Source organism: Rhincodon typus, chromosome 27 (assembly GCF_021869965.1).
Source record: "Rhincodon typus isolate 14 chromosome 27, sRhiTyp1.1, whole genome shotgun sequence".
NCBI classification, from domain to species: domain Eukaryota; kingdom Metazoa; phylum Chordata; class Chondrichthyes; order Orectolobiformes; family Rhincodontidae; genus Rhincodon; species Rhincodon typus.
The window spans coordinates 13,802,399-13,821,443 of NC_063358.1; the positions used below are offsets into that span (position 1 = coordinate 13,802,399).

Here is a 19,045-nt window from a genome sequence, read left to right on the forward strand (position 1 = left end):
GTATGAACTTAATTCAAAATGATTTTATTAATTTGAGCAGGACAAAGCAACAAAATTTGCCCTCCTGCGTTTTCTTTCTTTAATAAGATTGACTTCCATAAATTCTGGTTTTGTCTTTCTGTTCCTTGTACCCTTTTCCTGTAACATCAGTATCCAGACTTGTGAAATGTTATTCAGAACTAGTTTGAGAAATTTTGAACTTGATTTGTTGAGTAATATAATTCATTGAGTCTTATCATTTGAGAATGCGACAATATTTAATTACAAAATTCTAATTGTACTTCATTTCCAAATGGCAAACATCAATATCAAGTTCCCCAACTTGTGTGAATATGCTTCTGTTTGACCTTCCATCCTCCACACTCCATGATTGTCTCACCCTTCTAATTGGATAGGGTTGGTGGTGTCCGGCAGGTATGTTTGGCAGTTTCACTTTCAGACTTTTGCTTGACTAGCCTGTGGGGTAGTTCTCCCAATTTTGCATCAAGCCCCCTGATGTTTTTAAGGATGACTCTGCAGAATCAATAGGGCTGTGTTTGTCATTTCTAGAATCCAGGTCAATTGCTGGGTTGCTAAAGGCAGTGTATAAAAATCAGTTGTTGGCTGCTTTTACGCAAGTTTAATTTTTGATCACTCCAATTAGAGTTTTGAGAAAATTGGGATGAACTAGTGTTAAAGGCGTTTACAATGAGTGTATTATGTTGCCGCCTTTATTTTCAAGCTGCCACCTTGAAGATACTTCCCAAATATTGTGCCTGAAAGTTGAATAATTCGTTTGTTTAATATGAGCATTATCTCCTGATAATCTTAGCAACTAATTTTATGAAGGATGGAAAATTAATGTGTTCATCCTGCACCAAGTTCTGCTCAATCATAACAATTTAGATTGCCAAACTTCTCCAGTGGGTTTCAACTGCTGAACAAAGTCCTGTTGATAAAATTATTCATTTGAGTTAGCCACTATCTCCTGTCCTTTTTCTGTATCGGCTATCCACTCATGCATTTGGCACACACCAATACTTGAATGGCTTGTTGAAGCACATGTACACAGGTTGAACTACAGCCATTAAAGGCCACTGGTACAACCGCAATGACTGTTATTTCTTTGCTGGCACCTCCTAATCTCTTTGGGTATGTTGGATACAACTGTCCCATGTTAAGCTGCATCCTTTCAGTTGCCTGTAGGGATACCTATTTCACACATTATGGATCCATAACTTCACCCCATCCTCATCTGTCCAATTGTTGTCATGGGCACATAAATGCTGCGGTGAACTTCATGTTTAGAATGCTTTTATGTCATCTTCATGTTTGAAAATTATTGTAGACTTTGATTTTGTTCTACTTGGAATGTAGTCACTATGAATCTTGTAATTTTCTACTTTGTTTAAAAGTTTGCAGTCCATAGTTTGGCTTCTGGAAATATTGAAATTCATCAATGAATTTCACTGTGATTTGATGGGCATACATGTTTTTGCTGTCTGTAGATGAATTGCTGGACACTGGTTAATCTCTGATCGCAGTTTTCTGCCGCAACAATAGATCGTTTCATTCCATAAAAAGGAGCTGAAATTTTTTTTGGCTTTGGTTTGATTTGGCATACCTGAGTGCATTTATGCACAGAGTTTCTGGTAATGATGTAGGCATTCTGATTTTTGAGGACCCATTCTGGTACGTGTGTCACATGGCTGGCTTCTGTTCTGATAGCCAATTTGGTTTTGGTCATTTTCTTCAGGATGGCTACTTCATTCTAATCTGAATCATGTTTTCACAAACCTGGAATTCTTTTGCTTCAGCACTGTTATTTGAGTTAGTAAACGTTAAGAGCTTTTAACTTGGAAGCATCTTGTATTTCATTCAAAAAACCGAAAGAACTGCAGATGCTGGAAATACAACAATAAAAACAGAAATTATTTGAAAAACTCAGCATGTCTGGCAAATTCTGCAGAGAAAACACAGTTAACGTTTTGGAGCCAGTGACCTGTTTCTGAAGAAGGGTTGCTGGCTCTGAAATGTTAACTTTGCTAAAAAAACTATTCCGTTCATCACTTGCTTTATCGTGGTCTCCTGTGTGTGTGTGTCTTAAGCAATTGTTTTTGCAACAAGACTCCTATCACCTGTTCGATCCCGTATGCTGATTTAGAGTGCAAGTCAAGTGCTGAAGAAATAGGGTTATCCTGTATGTCAAGTCAACTTGCGTACTGTGATCTACAGTTTTTCAGCTGACCAGTTTAGGACCCATGAGCAGCTTGCTCTTTTGTTATCATTCATATTTGAATATCTGGTTTAAATCAAAGTAGATTGCACTCACAGTGGCAAACAAAACTGGGCTGATTCATGTAGGCACCAGTCTGTTTCATGTAGTTTTATAATCTAACTCGAGAGAGCCTGTTCAGCAGCCACGGACAGCAGGCAGTGCTAATATTATAGAAGCTGGTGTCTTTAAACAATCAGCTTGGCTTCCTTTGCTGTGTGGCAAATCACATGACCATCTTTGTTTATTAGCAACCCAAGCCATCTGTTGACTCGTCATTATCAGTCATCAGGCAGGAATCCAACTCCTAGGCAGGCAGCCCCTGATGCTAACCCTTCAGACAAGAAGTGGTGTGGCCTTGGTGTATGTAGATTAGCCATGTGCTATTCAATGGAAAGTGCAACAAGAAAGAGAGAAAGGGATCTCTTCCTTGCATTCATAAGAGGCAGGCAGCAGAGCAGTGTGAGTGAACCAGAGACTCCACTTGGAACAAGTGTGCAATGTGCTTCCCCACCCCCTCCTTGACGTCACATCATCACAAACCCTCCTGTCTTTTACTGAGTGTCATTCATTCATTGCCAAGACTGATGAAAAATTTACTTGGCAACAATTCAAACAGTGCACAGCTGTGAGGTTTTAGATTTTAGGCAGAGTGCCCTCAATTTAAAATGATTTATAAATAGTGTGTTGGAGCCTTCCTTCCCACAGTTGGACCTGGCTTGCCATAAGGTACAGCAAATGGAATGATTGTGCCTAACAGTTCTTTATGCATAGTGAGTTTTTTCACAAAGTTCCTAAAAATCTTTTTGATTTTATAAGTGGAAATATCTGCTGTAATGATGTCTATATAATTCTCAGGAGAAAAGGCGATGTCTTAATCCAGTGGAGGGCAAAGGTGACTCCTTGATGTAAGAAAGCTGACTGAAAACACCACAGAGTTGAATTTCCTGTAGATTTGCTGATACTTATTTAGTTGCAGTATGTCAAAGTTACTTTAGGTATCTTTAGGAAATGAGCAATCCCACAGAAAGGGAATGTTCATTTACAGACTAGATTAAAGACCTGTGGAAGTCCTTTATCCTGTATACAGTGAGTTGAGGCAGACACAGGACATGAATGTACGTAGTGTTGCTAGGCTTTCAGTAAAGTCCGGTGTTGGGTGTTTGCAGTGTTAGTATTGCTGGCTTGGAACAGTAAACAACACCTGCAGTACCATTACAGAATTATGACTCCATATTGAGTTGTCTGGAGGCAACATATTGAACAAATGTGATGAAATCCTGGTGGTTTCACACTTGTGCCAATGCACTTCCCCCTTGTATTGAAACACAATTATCTTGTGTGAGGGCTGTTGTTGGCTTTGATTTGTTACCCGAGAACTGGATAGTGAATTTGGAAACTTGATCTCTTCGTTGAGATAGAAATGGTGGGACTTTATTATTTTGCTATTGTCAAATTTTCAATCTTTGTAGTTGAGATCCAGGAGAGTGAGCATTGTAAAGCACCAGAGCATTGTAAAATACAGCAGCTGACTGTGTTCAGAATGTTTAAGAATAAAAAGTTTTAGGAAAAGAAAAATGGGCCCATATAGCATAACTATTTTTGGTTATTTCCCTTGTGCTTAAAAGCTGTACCTTCAGCTTTCTAGCCACACTTCCTGAAACACACTTCCTTAAAAAAAAAGCCCTTAATTGCCCCAACCTCATTCAACCAGTTTATTGCCTACCTTCAAATCCATCTTTATCTAGCCTCTTAGTCTAACTTTCCTCTAAACCACCTCCTTTGCCTGCAAGTCCATTTTAATCTGAACCTCTGTAAAGTGGCTTGAGGCAACTTTTTATATTAAAGATGCTGTGTTAATGCAATTTATTTTGATTGAATCACAGGAAAGCAATACTTTAATGTTTTCCTGGTTTGTATTATCATTGTCACTGAATAGGGACCAGTTAATTAATAAAAGGTAAAGAGGCCATAGTCTTAATTGATCCGAGGTCATTTTGTAAAAAAAAATAGTTTTTCTAAACTCTGCAGCTCTAATTGCTATCCGTTTCCTCCCCTACTAAAGAACCTTAGAATGGAGGTCAGCTAATTTTATTCTTTGTATATGATAGGGAAGATGAAACAATCCAGAGAATTACAGACCGGCTTGTATAATGTCAGTTCAGGAATAGGTAATGAAATTCTTACTCTGAAAAATGTCTAGATATCTTTAATAGCTTAAAGAGTAGTCAGCATGGCTTGACTACTTTTCCCTGAACTTGAAGTTCCAGATTAATATATTAAGTGCAACGTATTTGGACTTTCCTAAGTCCTTTGAGGAAATGCACAGATTTATAACATAAGATCTAAATATGTAGATTCAGGACGCAGTATGGAGAGCAATTCAGCTACAAAACAGAAGATCTAGAGTAATGATTTGTCTAGTTACTCTGTCAAAAAGTAGTCGTGCACAAGAATTGGTACTGGCACTATTTTCAATGTATGTTAATATGTACAGTATTTGATAGGGAATAAATTTTAAATTTGTGGGCAACAAAGTTGAGAGTGGGGTGAGGGTTAGTGTTGGTATTGAACAAAAAGGAAGTTTGCGGCAAAATGTAGGGTAGTATAAATTTGCAGACTGGATATGTAATTAATAAACAAAGTCCAGAATTGATAAGTATGAGATGATTTTGCTACAAAATCAATGTCCCAAATTACGTTGGATCCTAAAATCTGTTAGAGAAACAGAGGGATATGGAGTTACATATGCGTAAATTAAAATTAGTCATATATGTTGATGTTAAGTTTGTCAAATCTTGGCGACGCCATAATTGAAATACTATGTACAGTTCAATCTAGATCAATGTTGTAAATAAATGATAGGCCTTTAACAAGGTACAAAAATGGTGTAAGAATAATACTGGATCTCTAGTTTCAAATATTTCTAGATTTGCACTGACATGGGCTCCTTTCTGTAGAGACAAGGCTGAGGGATGATCTAATGGATGGTTTAGAATAAGATAAATGTTTTCTTTTTTGGAAGGATTTAGTGTTCACAAATATAAGATTATCATTACTAAATCTAATAAGAAAATCAGGAGAATTTTTTTTACTTGGAAAAATTGGAATGGGGAATGCACTACCACAAGGAGTAGTCAAGGGAATAACATAATTTCATTTAAAGATACTCTAGTAGTACTTGACAGAGGAAAGGACAGACTCACATGTTAATAGGGTTATTTGAAATTGGATGGAATTGTGGACCGCAAGCAGTCAGGTCAAATGGCTCTTTTCTGTGCCGTTACTGACTTAGTTTTACTTTGCTTTTTAATGCCAGGGTTAAAATACATTGTCCTGTTAATGGCAAGAGTTTCACTGACTGTCTTGAGATTGTGCCACTAACTCCAAAGTATCTTGGCACCTTTTACTAACAGTGGAGTACTTTTTTTTTTAGTTTTATGTTTATCATGGCAATGTTTAACAGTACCAAATCTTGATCAGCTTCAATTACTTTTCCAGTTACTTTCCTGACAAAGCACCAAACTCTTCTGGTTTTTAATATTCTGTTCTTGCCTGAAAATAGTTAAAATTTAACTGTTTTTCTGTTGTTTAAATGTCATATGCTTGCTAACTAGTTTCTCTTTTGATAAGGCTGGTCTTAAAATGCCTTCCTCCAACTTGGGCAAATCATTTTATGTTGTATCTGTGAATTTCAACAATGTGAAGAATGAGAAGGCATTAAATAAGAATTTCTAAAATTTTTACAGTTTAAATTGAAATATTATAAATGAATAAACCACTTGTAAAGTCCCCATACTACTAAAAATGAGCTAATTCCATACATACTACTTATTGGCAGGTGGGGTCAGTAAATGGGTTCACACAGCTTGATATATATCTCTGCACAGCAGCTTCTGCTAAACTATTTCTTAATTTGCGCAGTTAATAACCGTGTATTTTATAGACTTCTCATTTACAATGTGTTAAGCACATGAACAAGTAAATGACCTATGACTGCAAATTAATGCTCAGATTGAGATTAACCAGGTTTCAGTGATTACTTGTATTAACTGTACTTGGATCAGAAAGACCACTTGAATGTAATTCTTAAATGCTGTCTTGACTAAATTAGAGGTCAATTTAACAATTTCTTTTTGCCACAACAGTATAAAAGTTGCAACAATTGACAGTACTTCTGCAAATAGTTGTCACAGATACGATGGGTTGAATGGCTTCTTTCTCTGTGTTGAAACCTCCATGGATTTATGACTAGGCCTTCATTCCAATCTGTAAACCTAGGGCATGAGGTTTAACTGGTAATCCAGTGCGAAATCTTCTCTTAATGGAAACCTGCTTGCATTGTAACAAGTAGTGCCACAATATGATTGTAGTCTAGAGGGCATTCATTGTCTTTGGAGATGATGGACTGCGCCCAGGGTGTGTCACTTCTGGATTGAACATCTCCTCGTTGCTATAGAGGTTGCGTCGTGAGTGGCAATCCCTTCCACAGCTAGCCCAGATGAATAATGTTGACCTGAGGTCAACAGTTCTTTCCTTCTGGTGGCCCCTCTTTTTCTGCCATCTGGTCACCTCAAAGTTGAGAGGTTGAGTGTGGAACACCAGGAAACTAGTTGAAGGTGCAAAGCTCTGTGTGTACCAGGTTTGTATTCGCAGCATTTTTCTTCATAGCTGCAAAACATGAATATTGCTGTCTATCCCAGAATGGATTATGATAACAAGGTGTAGAGCTGGATGAACACAGCAGGCCAAGCAGCATCAGAGGACCAGGAAAGCTGACGTTTTGGGCCTAGACCCTTCTTCTCTACACCTTGTTATCTCAGATTCTCCAGCATCTGCAGTTCCTACTATCTCTGGATTATGATAATTCCTGTTCGAGGCATTTCTGCTGCTCCCATCCTGTCTGTTGTGAATATGTGTGGGGGAACCAAGTGTCACATTGGGTTCCTAAAATAGCAAATGCTTTTGATCATTTGTGTGATGTATGATGAGGTCACATTTAATAAAGAAAACTTTGACAATCATCCTTTGCTTGCTGACAGCTTGGAAGTGGAAGTTGCCTGCTCTAAGGAGGTACAAAGATAATGGTTTAACAAATTGAAATGGTGATTTTTGAAAGATAGCTAAAATTGAGTGGATAGCACACAAAACGTGGTCATGTCCAGTAATTGAAGGGGCTAGAACAAGGGGACGTTGAGTAAATTAAATGCAGAGGACTTTGGACAGAAAGCAAAAATTTTGGCAAATATTGAAATGATGCTGTGGAACTCACTGAAGTTGACAGAAGCAGAGACTGCGTCTCTGTTTAAGATTAGTTAAATGTTTGAAAGAGAACATATTTGGGAATGTTGAATTGGGAATTTATTTGTGGGGAGGATAAACTTTGATACAGGTTGATTAGCCTCATACACTGTTTCGTTATTGTAGTTCATGTAAATCGAATAGCTCCATCTCTAACCATTGCCATGTTAATTATCCTTCGTGGCAGTGAAGGTGCTATAATTGGGTTCAAGATTCTAAATTTTTTGTAGAAAGTTAGTTGAGTTCCATTTGACATTTCATACATTTCTGAAACAGTGTTCTGATCAGTTGCACTAAATTTTCTAATCAGTAAGCTAAGGATTTATATTCTCAATTTCTGTCTGCTGTCACGCCAAAAAACACAAAACCAGCCTTTGATGCTTGTTGGGCTGAACATGGAGATTTTTGAAACTGTTTTTCTCCAAATGCCATGAACCAAATTCCTAACTGTCAACTCAATCTTTCTCCCTGATTTACTGCCTTAGCTCACCCTGATTTTGCAATTTTCACAAATATTTATCCATGCGCTGAGCTTCTGCCCCCATACAGTTATTTCTGCTATAATGAGTATTTCATTAACGTGAATTGGCTGTAATGCGATTGATGAATAGTGGACGCTGTTTGGATAACGTGAACTTTCTGCCGTACACATATAGCGATTTTTCTATAGTGAATTCCTTAACTGATTTTCTATAGTGCAAGATCACAAGAATGCAACAATTGCATTACAGGAGAACTATCTGTACACAGTTTCTATAAAGAATGCCGAATTCCATCTTAATAATAACAACACTCACCCCTCTCACTTGCCATTCCAGTGCTGCCAAAACTATCATCCATGTCTTTTTCACCTTTGACTTAACAATCCTGACCAGCCTCCAACCTTCTGTCTCATTTAAGACAAACTTACAATAAATGTATGGATTAGAAGACAGCAATAACAATTTGACACTTCGAGCCTGCTCTGTCAGGATCTCTCCTGATTGACTACTAACTTGCACCAAGTCCTGTTCAGCCCTTGCCACCTTGCTCACTGACCAATAATGACCTCCAACATCCTTATGACACATATTTGGCATTGTTCTTTTTGTCTACTCTATCAACTCCACCATTACAATGTTCGGAAATGTCTGCATATTGCAATTCTGGTTCTTGTGCATCCCTAATGTTAATGACTGATGCTGGAGGCTGTATTTTCTGCTGTCTAGGTCCCAGATTCTGAAATTGCCTGCCTGAAACAGCTCATACCCCACACCCTGGTTTCCTCCTTCAGAAATCTACCTGTGTCACAAAGATTTCGGCCTCCAATCTAAGTACTTCCTTTGTTAGTTGGTATTACATTGTTTGATAATACTGCTGTGAAGTACATCATGATGCTTTACTGTGTAAAAAGGGACTATGTAGATGCTAGTTATTGCTGGTATTTTGTTTGCATACGTGAGTGGGAGGAATGAATAACTGGACAGGATAACAGCAATCTGTTTTAATTGCACGTGCATAGATACTGAACATGAGTATAAGAACTACATGCTAGAAATCCAACAGACACTTGTCGAGTATTCATATGAATAAAGGGTAATTGGAGTGAGGTACTGGATGGCTGTTGAGAGGAAAGAGCAATTTGTTAGCTAATGGTTGCCTGTATAGTGGTGATCACTAATTGTGGGCAAAAATGAATGAGGTCTTCACAGGAACCTAGTGTTTCCCTCTTGCTGACTGGTTCAGTTCTGTTCCTAATCAGCATGTGTAACCCTTAGTAAGGGAATTGAAACATCTTGGAGGACGTATTAAATGGTTTTCTTTGAATAATATTCCATGGTGTGAAAAGTGGTCCCTGTTCTCGGTGTACTTTCTAATTTTACTTTCTGGTTTACTGAATGATATCTGGTTAACTTTATTTTGGATGATCAATGCTGGACTGCTGGCAGCTTCACTTCACTTCTCTTTTTTGTAAACCGCTTTGTGCTTTATGATATCCTTTCTGAAACAGTTTTGTTTTGCTTTTTATATGTCCCCCGGCACCCGTTCTCGTTCTCTGCCCTCCTTTAGGTCTTAACTTCTGAGGGTTGCTGGAATTGCTGTGAGATCTTAACGAAATGGTTAAAGTGACTGTACACGGTGGGTAGGCAGTAACTGCAAGCAAGTGTGATGAGTGACCTCTGCACTTCCTGCATTTTTCGGTGGGGTATCACTGATTAGTTGATGCTGAATCCTGGTCCGTTTGACCTTTCCTCTTTCCTAGTATTTTAAAATAAATCTGATTGAATCTCCTACGTAAGTGTGTTTATTGTTGTGCGTATATGCATACTTTTTAAAGTGCTTGTGTAATCTGCAATTGAGGAAGTCCTATAATTTGCTCTATCCAATGTTTATAACTTTGCATTTTGATAGGACACAAGAATATTTTAAATCTAATTGTTTTCAAACTGCACTAAAGGGATTTTAACTCTTATTCTCTGAATTATTGGTCAGGATTTCTGGCTGCCTTGTTGCAATCCCAATTTTTAATTTAGTTCTTCATAACTATTTTACTACTGTGAAATTTAATTTTAATTTATTGATCATTGAAAGTAATGGTTTATGTTTATTTCCGACAAATGTCAGAACTGTGCTAGGGTGAAAGGTGGACTCTAATTCTGCACTAGAAATAAGAAATGGTAGAGTTGCATTATTGCCCTTGGCCACACATGTGGGATTCAAGTAGTTAACATAAATGACTAGACCTCCAGGGAACAGTCACGTCAGAGGCCAGTGTTTTCATGGGTCTCTTAAACCACTGTTGGATTTTGAAGCCAAAAGCATAACAGTGAAAGTTGAAGGTCTTGGACTAGTGCCAGGCAGGAAGGTAAGAGACAGCATGTGATGGAGGGCTAGTCTTTTGGGCATTCAATGCGATGTGAGATAAAGGACAACCTGCAATGGTTTTATTTCACGCTAAACATTGAAACTTATTTGAAATGGCATTCTTTTTCTAATTAGAGAAGCAGGGAAGTGCTTAAGTAGGTGTTTAGAATCATTAAATGGTTAGTTAAGGATGGAGACCAGAACCCTTAAATTGAACAATACCACGCAGAAAACCGCAGGCCCATTTTGAAGGCAGCAGTTGGATCAAGAAAAGCTGGCTTGTACCTTGTTAGCAATCTAGTATCTGATCATTTATGTGCATGATGCCCTCAACAAACAATGGATAAATGAGGAAAAGGTGACGGCCGAGGAAAGCTTCTGTCAATATTTAGAGGAGTATGAACGGAGCTCATTGCTGAAAATACATTGGCCTCAATTAGAAACCCAGTCTTAGTGAAATGACTCCAAGGCACTGAGGTAGATAATGAAGGAATAGTTAAAAGCAGCATATTGTGCAGTTAGCAGCATCAAAAGTTGCTGCCCCTAAGGCAGGTATCACTTGTGGCATTGATTAGAACCTTTTCAATCCTCCAGTAGGGCATATAGGCAATGTGAGATTTAAACATGGATTGGAAGAACCATGGTCATGAATTTTGGCAATGGCATTGTATTCAAGATGTTGGAGATTGCATGGTGGTTGACTGTTGTGGAGAGGGGGCTGAGTATGTGCAAGTGCTTAAAAATTTGGGGTTACATGAGGCAAATTGGAATTTGGGTAATCAGTTCAGATAAAATTGGGTTGAAGAAGCTTTAACTGGGACTTGAACAAGATAGGTTTGGAGAGGGTATGAGTGGAGACAATGGTGTTGTGGTGATGTTACTGGACGAGTCATCCAGAGGTCCAAGCTAATTCTCTGAAGCTGGATATCTATCTCTCCATGACAGCTAGTGGAATTTACATCGTAAAACTAGTCTTCGTAATTGTGACCATTAAACTACCATTCACTGTAAAAATCCCACTTATTTCAATCGGGAAAGGAAATTTGCCAGCCATTCTTGATGTTGGCTACATGTGATTCTACACCCACAGCAATGTAATTGAATGTATTTTTGTTTACAGATTTGATTTGTACATTCCTTAAACTTTAATGCAAGAATGCAGGGGATCACTGAACACTTATTCCCAGTTTTATATAGCCCCTACCTTTTGACTTGTCCAGTAAGCTTAAAATGACTGCTTGTTTGTATGATTAGTAGCATCTTAGGATTTTTTTTTAATGTAAAGACCACCATATAATTGTTGTTTCAGTTCAGAAACTGGAATGTCAGACTGAATAGCTGCAGTTATAGTAAGTGTGCAATGTCTGCATTAGTGTACTCCACAAAATGTCCACAGTAGTTCACAAAATGGCAGCCAGCAGTGTAATATTGCCACCCTCTCGAAAATTGCTATTCTCCCCTCCTTGCATTAAAAGCCTTGATTTAAAGCTTGCAATCACAGCACTGTATATATGTAAATATCATTCATGTGCGTTGATCAGAAACTGATCTATGCAGTAAAATATTTGGGAGATGGTAAAATTCTACACTAATGTTTTTAGTGACAGTTCTCTCTCTCGAAGGATTTTGATTCTTGATTAGAGTGAAAGTGTCTGTTTCCTGATTAATTTGATGGGAAAATGGCACAGAGGTCAGTGACAGAAGAATGACATTCGTGTTTTAGTTTTTTAAAAACCAGTAAGCCAATGGATGATCTGTGTAACTAGGACCTAACAGAAGCAATGCTGCCCCCTTTGGTGAGTTGACTTAAAGGTTTGTTTGAAAGAGAATGCAACTGAGGGTTGCCAGAAAATGTAATATCTAACTTGGAAATTACATAGCACACTGCCTGTCATCCAGTCCTTGATCTTGGGTGGTATGTTGGCTTCTCATCATCTGGACAGTAATACATGAAGTAAAGAAAGGGGTAAGTATATGAATATGTATCTTTCCCCGGTCCAGGATGAATATTGCTTACTACTTGGCTTGTGGGCCAATCTATTGTATTAAAAGCCATGTACTGCCGTATAAACCAATAACCATTTTAAGAAATTCATTCGTACATATGTACACATCGGGAATGCATTGTTGCATGGATTAGGAATGCAACAAAGACTGCCAGAAATCTGCATCAAAAGTGATAGTGGTTTCTGCAAGATTTTGTACATTTGGAATTTGTTTAATCAAAGTTGACTTTTTGTAGAACAATCTCTTGATTGACTTCCTGATTTGAGAGTCTTTGGATTAGATACTAAATGTTGCTGTATACTGTAGTGTCTTTGCTGGTTCTGCTGTAATCATCTTTGTGACCTTTTTGACATCTTGCTCTTTGAATTAGCTTCCACACAGCAACAAATCAAGCTTTTCTTTCATTTTCTTAGTTAAATCCTCCTTTTATTCTTACCTTATGCTCTTCTCTCTCAAATGAATGACAAGCCAGCCCATCACTATCAACAGTCACTTCGAGCAAAATTAGACCAGATGGGCTTGATGGCAGTGTTGCATGTCATCAGATGTTTTAGAAAGTTTTGTGTGTAAATACCTTAAGCACCATTTTGATTAACTGAATTGTCTTGTAATTTTAATATGCATTTCTTGCTGATGGGATGTATCACATTTAACAGAGGAAAAAGTATGTTTTAAAGGAGAAAGGTCTGATTTCTAGTCTTGCTGAATTTATTTCAAGTCTTGTTAATACAACGGCTTTTTTTTTTCTCTGACTAAATACCAAACTTTGAAAAGCAAGCAGATCTTTTGGAAACAATATCAGCTGTTATGACAGTTATATTGTTGTCAGTAACTAATCACCGATCAATTTCTTTTATCAGCCAACTAGCCCAATGGACCAGATGGGGATGAAAAGACCTCAGCCATATGGCGGCAGCAATAATCCATATGCACAGCAGGCACCACCGCAACAGAGCGGACCTTACCCAGGACAACCGTATGGACCTCCAGCGCCTCAGCGCTATCCCGTGGGTGTGCAGGGCCGGGCCCAAGGCACCATGGGTGGCGGGCTGCAGTACCCACAACAGGTGAGAAATGTTTGGAAATCCACTTGAAATTGTATATGATTGCATTTGTGCTGTAATTGTATTGCCTACTTGTAATATTTATGCAAGTGGTCTATTTTTCTGAAATCTGTTGGAGGCGCATTGTAATTGTGTGCAGCCATGTATCTACAAGTTGTTTTTCAGCAATGTCAATTTGGTCATGGCTGTTTATTTAGCTATGTCCTAGCATCAGTTCCATGCTCACCTGTAAGAAATTTCTTCCTCCTCTTAGACTGCCCCAATTTTTGTTTAATTTTCCCGCAGCTGCTCTAAGATCCCTAATTGTTGCTAATGGGGCTGTAATGATTTGTGTTAATATATACTTAAAATAATTTTAGGTGAGGTGCAAGCAGTAATAGTCAATTTGCAGTGGCCTATGTACAATTCTTCATAGCTGTTCCCTTACTATTGTGCATGAAAATTAAATCATTCTAACTACTATTGAACTTCAGACTTTGTGCTCAAAACACAAGTTACCATTTTTCCCTGCACCTTAATTAAAAGACATTGTTGCACACTGGTGAATCACTGGAAGCAAAACTCCAGTGCAGTTGATTATGGAAGAGATTTAACTCCAGTTTTTGATGTAGTTTCTGTTTGTCCTTGTCACTGTGGTGATTTGGAACTTCCCAACCTGTACTCTTCTCAAGCTTCTGTTTGAGGGTCGAAAGGTTTTTTTTTGTTCTCTTAACAATGATGTTTGTCTGACCTGGCTGTGATTAGGGATTTGCTCTGTGGAAATGTCCTGTCTCTCTCTGGATCATTCCTAGACCATTGATAAAACATTGTCAGCATTGCATTTAAAAGCGAGTATGCAAAGATGGAAACAGTCCAAAAAGCGGATGTTTCAAGCATCCAAATTAAAGATCAATGAGTAACCTATTGTTTCTTTAGTTGTGGTGTTTGACCAGTGGCCTGGTAACCTGAGCCATATAATTGACCACTTGAAATAAAGGTTTTGTTTGTATCATTTTGTTTCACAGTCCATGTTCTACTGTCCCAATAAATAGTTGATACACCAACCTTTCCCTACCTATAATGCACACTGCATGGCCTACAAGGGTAACAAGTGAAAAATGCAACATGTCATAAGTCCATAATTTTAAGCCTTTTAAGACTATGTAAAATAATTAATTGGCTTCATCCTGGCAGTTTTTGAGAATGATTTGTGCAGGTGTCTGTTCTGCACTTGAGAATCCTGACTTGGAGGCTGGGAGAGAGGGTGAGACTGCAGGTTCTGGATGTTTGTGGTTCTTTGGTTGAGCTGTAGAGTGTTAACAAGCTGGAAGTGCCAATCAGAGGGCTGTTGTCAGGCCGACTTTCCTCGATTCCAGAGATTCTTGGAGTTCGTTATCGTCCACTCCCTTTACTTTCTTCCACAAAAGCAACATTACTATACAGCTCAGTAATACACAACACTTGATTTTTAAGTTGCCAAACTCTTTCAGCCTTCTTAGTTAAAGCAGTTCAAATTCCATTTCAGTTTATACTTCCAAAGAAGTAAAAAAAATTTGGTCTCTTATGACAAATGACCTTTCTGCACAACAACACGTTCAAAATGATGTTTTTGCTTTACACAGATGTACTTCTACCTTTATCTTCATAATATTCTATTCCTTTGGCCCTTTGCTCAGCTATCTTTTCTTTTGAGTTTCCATGATAGTGCTTCAGCTACTCCTTATGGTAGAAAATTCACATTCTAACAGCTCTGTGGTTAAATAAACTTATGCTGAGTGCCCTATTAGATTCATTACTGATATTATGTTTATGATCCTTAGTTCTGTCTTTAACTGCAGGTGAAAACGTTTCCAAGTCTGTTAGATAATTTTGTTTTATCTTCAATATCTCCATCAAATCACCCTTAACTTTAGCTTTTTCTAGAGAGAAGTGCTTCAGCTTCAGTACTTCAATCTTTCTTGATACCTAATATCATTTCAATTCTAGTACGATTGTAATATATTTTCCTTGAATTTTCTTCAGTGCCTGTATATCCCTTCTGTAATATGAAAACGAGAATTGTTCGTTGTACTCTGTATCGTTTAACCGAAGTTCCACATAAACTGAAATGCACAGATTCTGAGTCATACAGCATGGAAACAGACCCTTCGGCCCAATCAGACCATGCCACATATAATCCCGGACTAAACTAGCCCTACCTGCCTGATCCTGGCCCATATCCCTCCAAACCCTTCCTAGTCATGTAATTATTCAAATGTCTTTTAAACATTTGTAATTGCACCCGCATCCACCACTTCCTCGGTAAGTTCATTCCATACACGACCCACCCTCTGTGGAAAAATTTGTCTCGTCTTTTTTTAAATCTCTCTGCTCTTACTTTGAAAACGTGGCCCTTGGTGTTGAAATCCCCCATGGTAGGGAAAAGACAGCTACCATTAACTCTATCTATGCCCCTCATGATTTTACAAACTTCTATCAGGTCGCCTTTCAACCTCCTACACTCCATCATCTCAATAACTTTCCTATGATCCCTACACCCACTTGCTGTGCTCATCCCATCTTGCCATGATGCCACCCTGTGTCTTGCTGTGATCTCACTCCTTGCTTTTCTTGGCCTGTCCCAACTTGTTGTGATTCCACTTCTGGTCTTCTCTATTATCTCTGCTTAAGTCTCTTCCATGAAATAATCACAATCAATATCTAATTATGATTCCTGAACCTACCTGATCTGCCTAGTTTTATACTTGGCAAAATTGGCGACCCTCCCATAATGGGTTTCCAGGACAGAGCCAACGTTGGCATGATGAGAGGAAATATTCAAACCTTAAAAGGGATTGCCATTTGATGTTCAGAAAAGTCACAGGTGTCAACATTTTCCACAACAGTCGGTCCTTACAAATGACTCTGACTTGTCATGCTGCTAGTCCAGGTTTAAGTCCTGGGTGAGCAAAAATATCGTCCAATTAAACATCAGGCCATTAGGTGTGAAATTTGTTCACTTAGCTTCACACAATGCAGACCTACTTCAATTCCCTGAAATATTTCTCTGCTTTTCAATTCTGCCTCTCCAGAAATGATTCCCACTGCTTTCTTTGGGTTTTATATATTCTCATTGCATGTCAGAATTTTGCCTAAAGATTTTTAAATATTTAAAATGGGACGGTACGGTGGTACAGTGATTGGCACTGCTGCCTCACAGCGCCAGGGACCTGGGTTCAATTCCACCCTCTGGCAACTGTCTGTGTGGAGTTTTCACAATCTGCCCGTGTCTGCATGGGTTTCCTCTGGGTGCTCGGGTTTCCTTCAACTGTCCAAAGATGTGCAGGCTAGGTGGATTGACCATGCTAAATTGCCCGTAGTGTTCAGGGATGTGTAGGTTAGGGGGATGGGTCTGAATTGGGATGCTCTGAGGGTCAGTGTGGACTTGTTGGGCCGAAGGGCCTGTTTCCACACTGTAGGGATTCTGTGATCTATGATGTAATACTTATCCACGTCTAAAACTGAAGTCTTTTCCCAACATACTTTCTGGTAGAATCATAAACTGAGCAGTGCTTCTTTTGTCTTGCACTAAGACGATGTTTTTCTTCACTGATCTTCCAATACCCCACTATGGCTGCCTGTCCATTGTTCAGTATTGGATGGATTACAACTTCTTTCAGAGATGTTATTATATGCTTCTGAAGGAAGTGTGACTTGAACACTGGCCTTCTGGCTCAGAGACAGGGACACTACCACTGCGTTCCCATTACAACCACTAACTAAATGCACACGTTGTAAAATATGGATGAATAGAAAGCCTGAGTTTCCAATGCATAGTTTATCACGTGTCAAAGTACCTAAAGGATGAATAGCATTATGGGATCTTGATGTAGTATCCATGTGAAGAAATAAATTTGATTCAGATAATATAAGCCGATGTTCATTAAACAGTGCGGAATCAACTGGCTGATTCCACAAGTTAGGAAATGGTGTTTAGAAAGTAGGATTTGAGTTACAGAAGAGCTTTAGTATCGATTTTAAGTAAGTAACTAGGGAAAGACTTCAGTTGGATTCATTGGCTATCATTAAATGTGAGATAGTTGAGGTAGAGGGCATCCATTTCTTTGTAGCAAAATTTGAAGCAGGTGGACAGATAGCTATGGAAAGACATTGTAGGGTGCTGGGATTTATCTGGTTTGTGGGAAAAGTGAACCAGTGCTGTCATGGTGTTTTTTTTTTTTAAAAAAAAATTTTGGGATCCTGATCTATCCATGTGATCAATCTTTTGAGAATAAATGTTTGTAAAACATAACTTCAATTTGCACTCATGTTCACTAGTTGACGAACACCAGCTTTATACCCAATACTGGCAACTGAACATTTTCTTTTGTGGTGTTTGGTAACTCAAAATGTGCCTCCTTTCATGTCCAACTTTGTTAAATGTCATTGTCCTATCAGAAAGCAATTTTTAAACATTGACCTGGACCCTATTACCCTGCCAGTTCTTTCCCTGGTTCCAACATGTTCGCAAAACCTTTGTTCATCATCTTTGCAGACAATCTCATGTAAAACAATGCATAAGTACAGAGGCCAGCTATTCAGTCCAACCAGTCCATGCCACTGTTTACATCCTATTTTCCCTCCTGTAAATATGCCAAATTAAGCATTTTCCCTTTCTTCCTAATATGCTTGTCCGACTTCCCCTCATAGCATCTGTGCTATTCACTTTAGCTACTCTTGTGGTAGAGTGTTCAGCATTTCTATAATTCTTTTGATGAAATTTCTTTTGAATTGCCTATTGGATTTCTTGGTGACTGTGGCTTCCAGTTATGCTGTTCCACAAGGAATTTTTTTATATACTGTATCAAAACTTGTAATTTTAAAATATTTGTTAGGGCACCCCTCAACCATTTTTCAAGAGATGAGGCCCACCCTTTCCAATATTTTCCGGACATACAGGCCCATCCATTTTTGGTATCATCTTTTATCTTCAACTTCTTTGCACCCTGTCCAGTATCTGTGTGCCTTTTATAATATGGCAACTAGAACTGTCATCTAATCATCTATTCAATCTTAGCTATGAATAAAACCTGGTACTTTGCTTGTTTTATGTGAACTTGCTAATTTAGTGATTTAAACCTTCAGTGATTAAAATGAGCATTTGTACTGAGATGTCTTTGTTCTTCTACTACACCTAGACTCTGACCCTTCAAGTAATGTGATCTTTTTTCTACCAAAATGTACTGCCTCCGTTTATCCTGTTGAACTTCCTTTGGCAAGTATTTGCCTATTACACAAATTTATTAATAATGTCGCTGTCCTCAGTATTGACTACACCTTTTCTCTCCTGCTCGCACCCCCCAAAAAAAAATGATATTGTCAGTAAATTTAAAACTTGTGATTCTGACATTGTTGTTGTAATTTGTGAGCATTTAAAATGCTATTCTAAATAACCGGTCCCTTTCGCAGTCGTCTTTCCGTCTTGAACTCAGCTGCTGTAAAACTGACAACTGTGTAATTCCTTGGCTGTTTTACTTCCCCCTCCTTAAATGTAGAAATTACATTAACCATCTACCAGTCTCCAGAAATACAGATTTTTCTAACAATATTTACCAGA

General features: G+C 38.3%; 1 protein-coding gene across 4 annotated transcripts in view; it reads left to right on the plus strand.

Annotated features, from left to right (window-relative positions):
* The window catches only part of LOC109937816 (AT-rich interactive domain-containing protein 1A), a 123,528-nt gene that overhangs the window by 25,961 nt on the left and 78,522 nt on the right, over nt 1-19,045 (plus strand). For all 4 annotated transcript variants that reach the window (XM_048612998.1, XM_020536318.2, XM_048612999.1 and 1 more), the window contains exon 2: nt 13,267-13,473. In XM_048612998.1, coding sequence (XP_048468955.1) covers nt 13,267-13,473 — 207 coding nt within the window. The remainder of the gene's footprint in view (nt 1-13,266; nt 13,474-19,045) is intronic.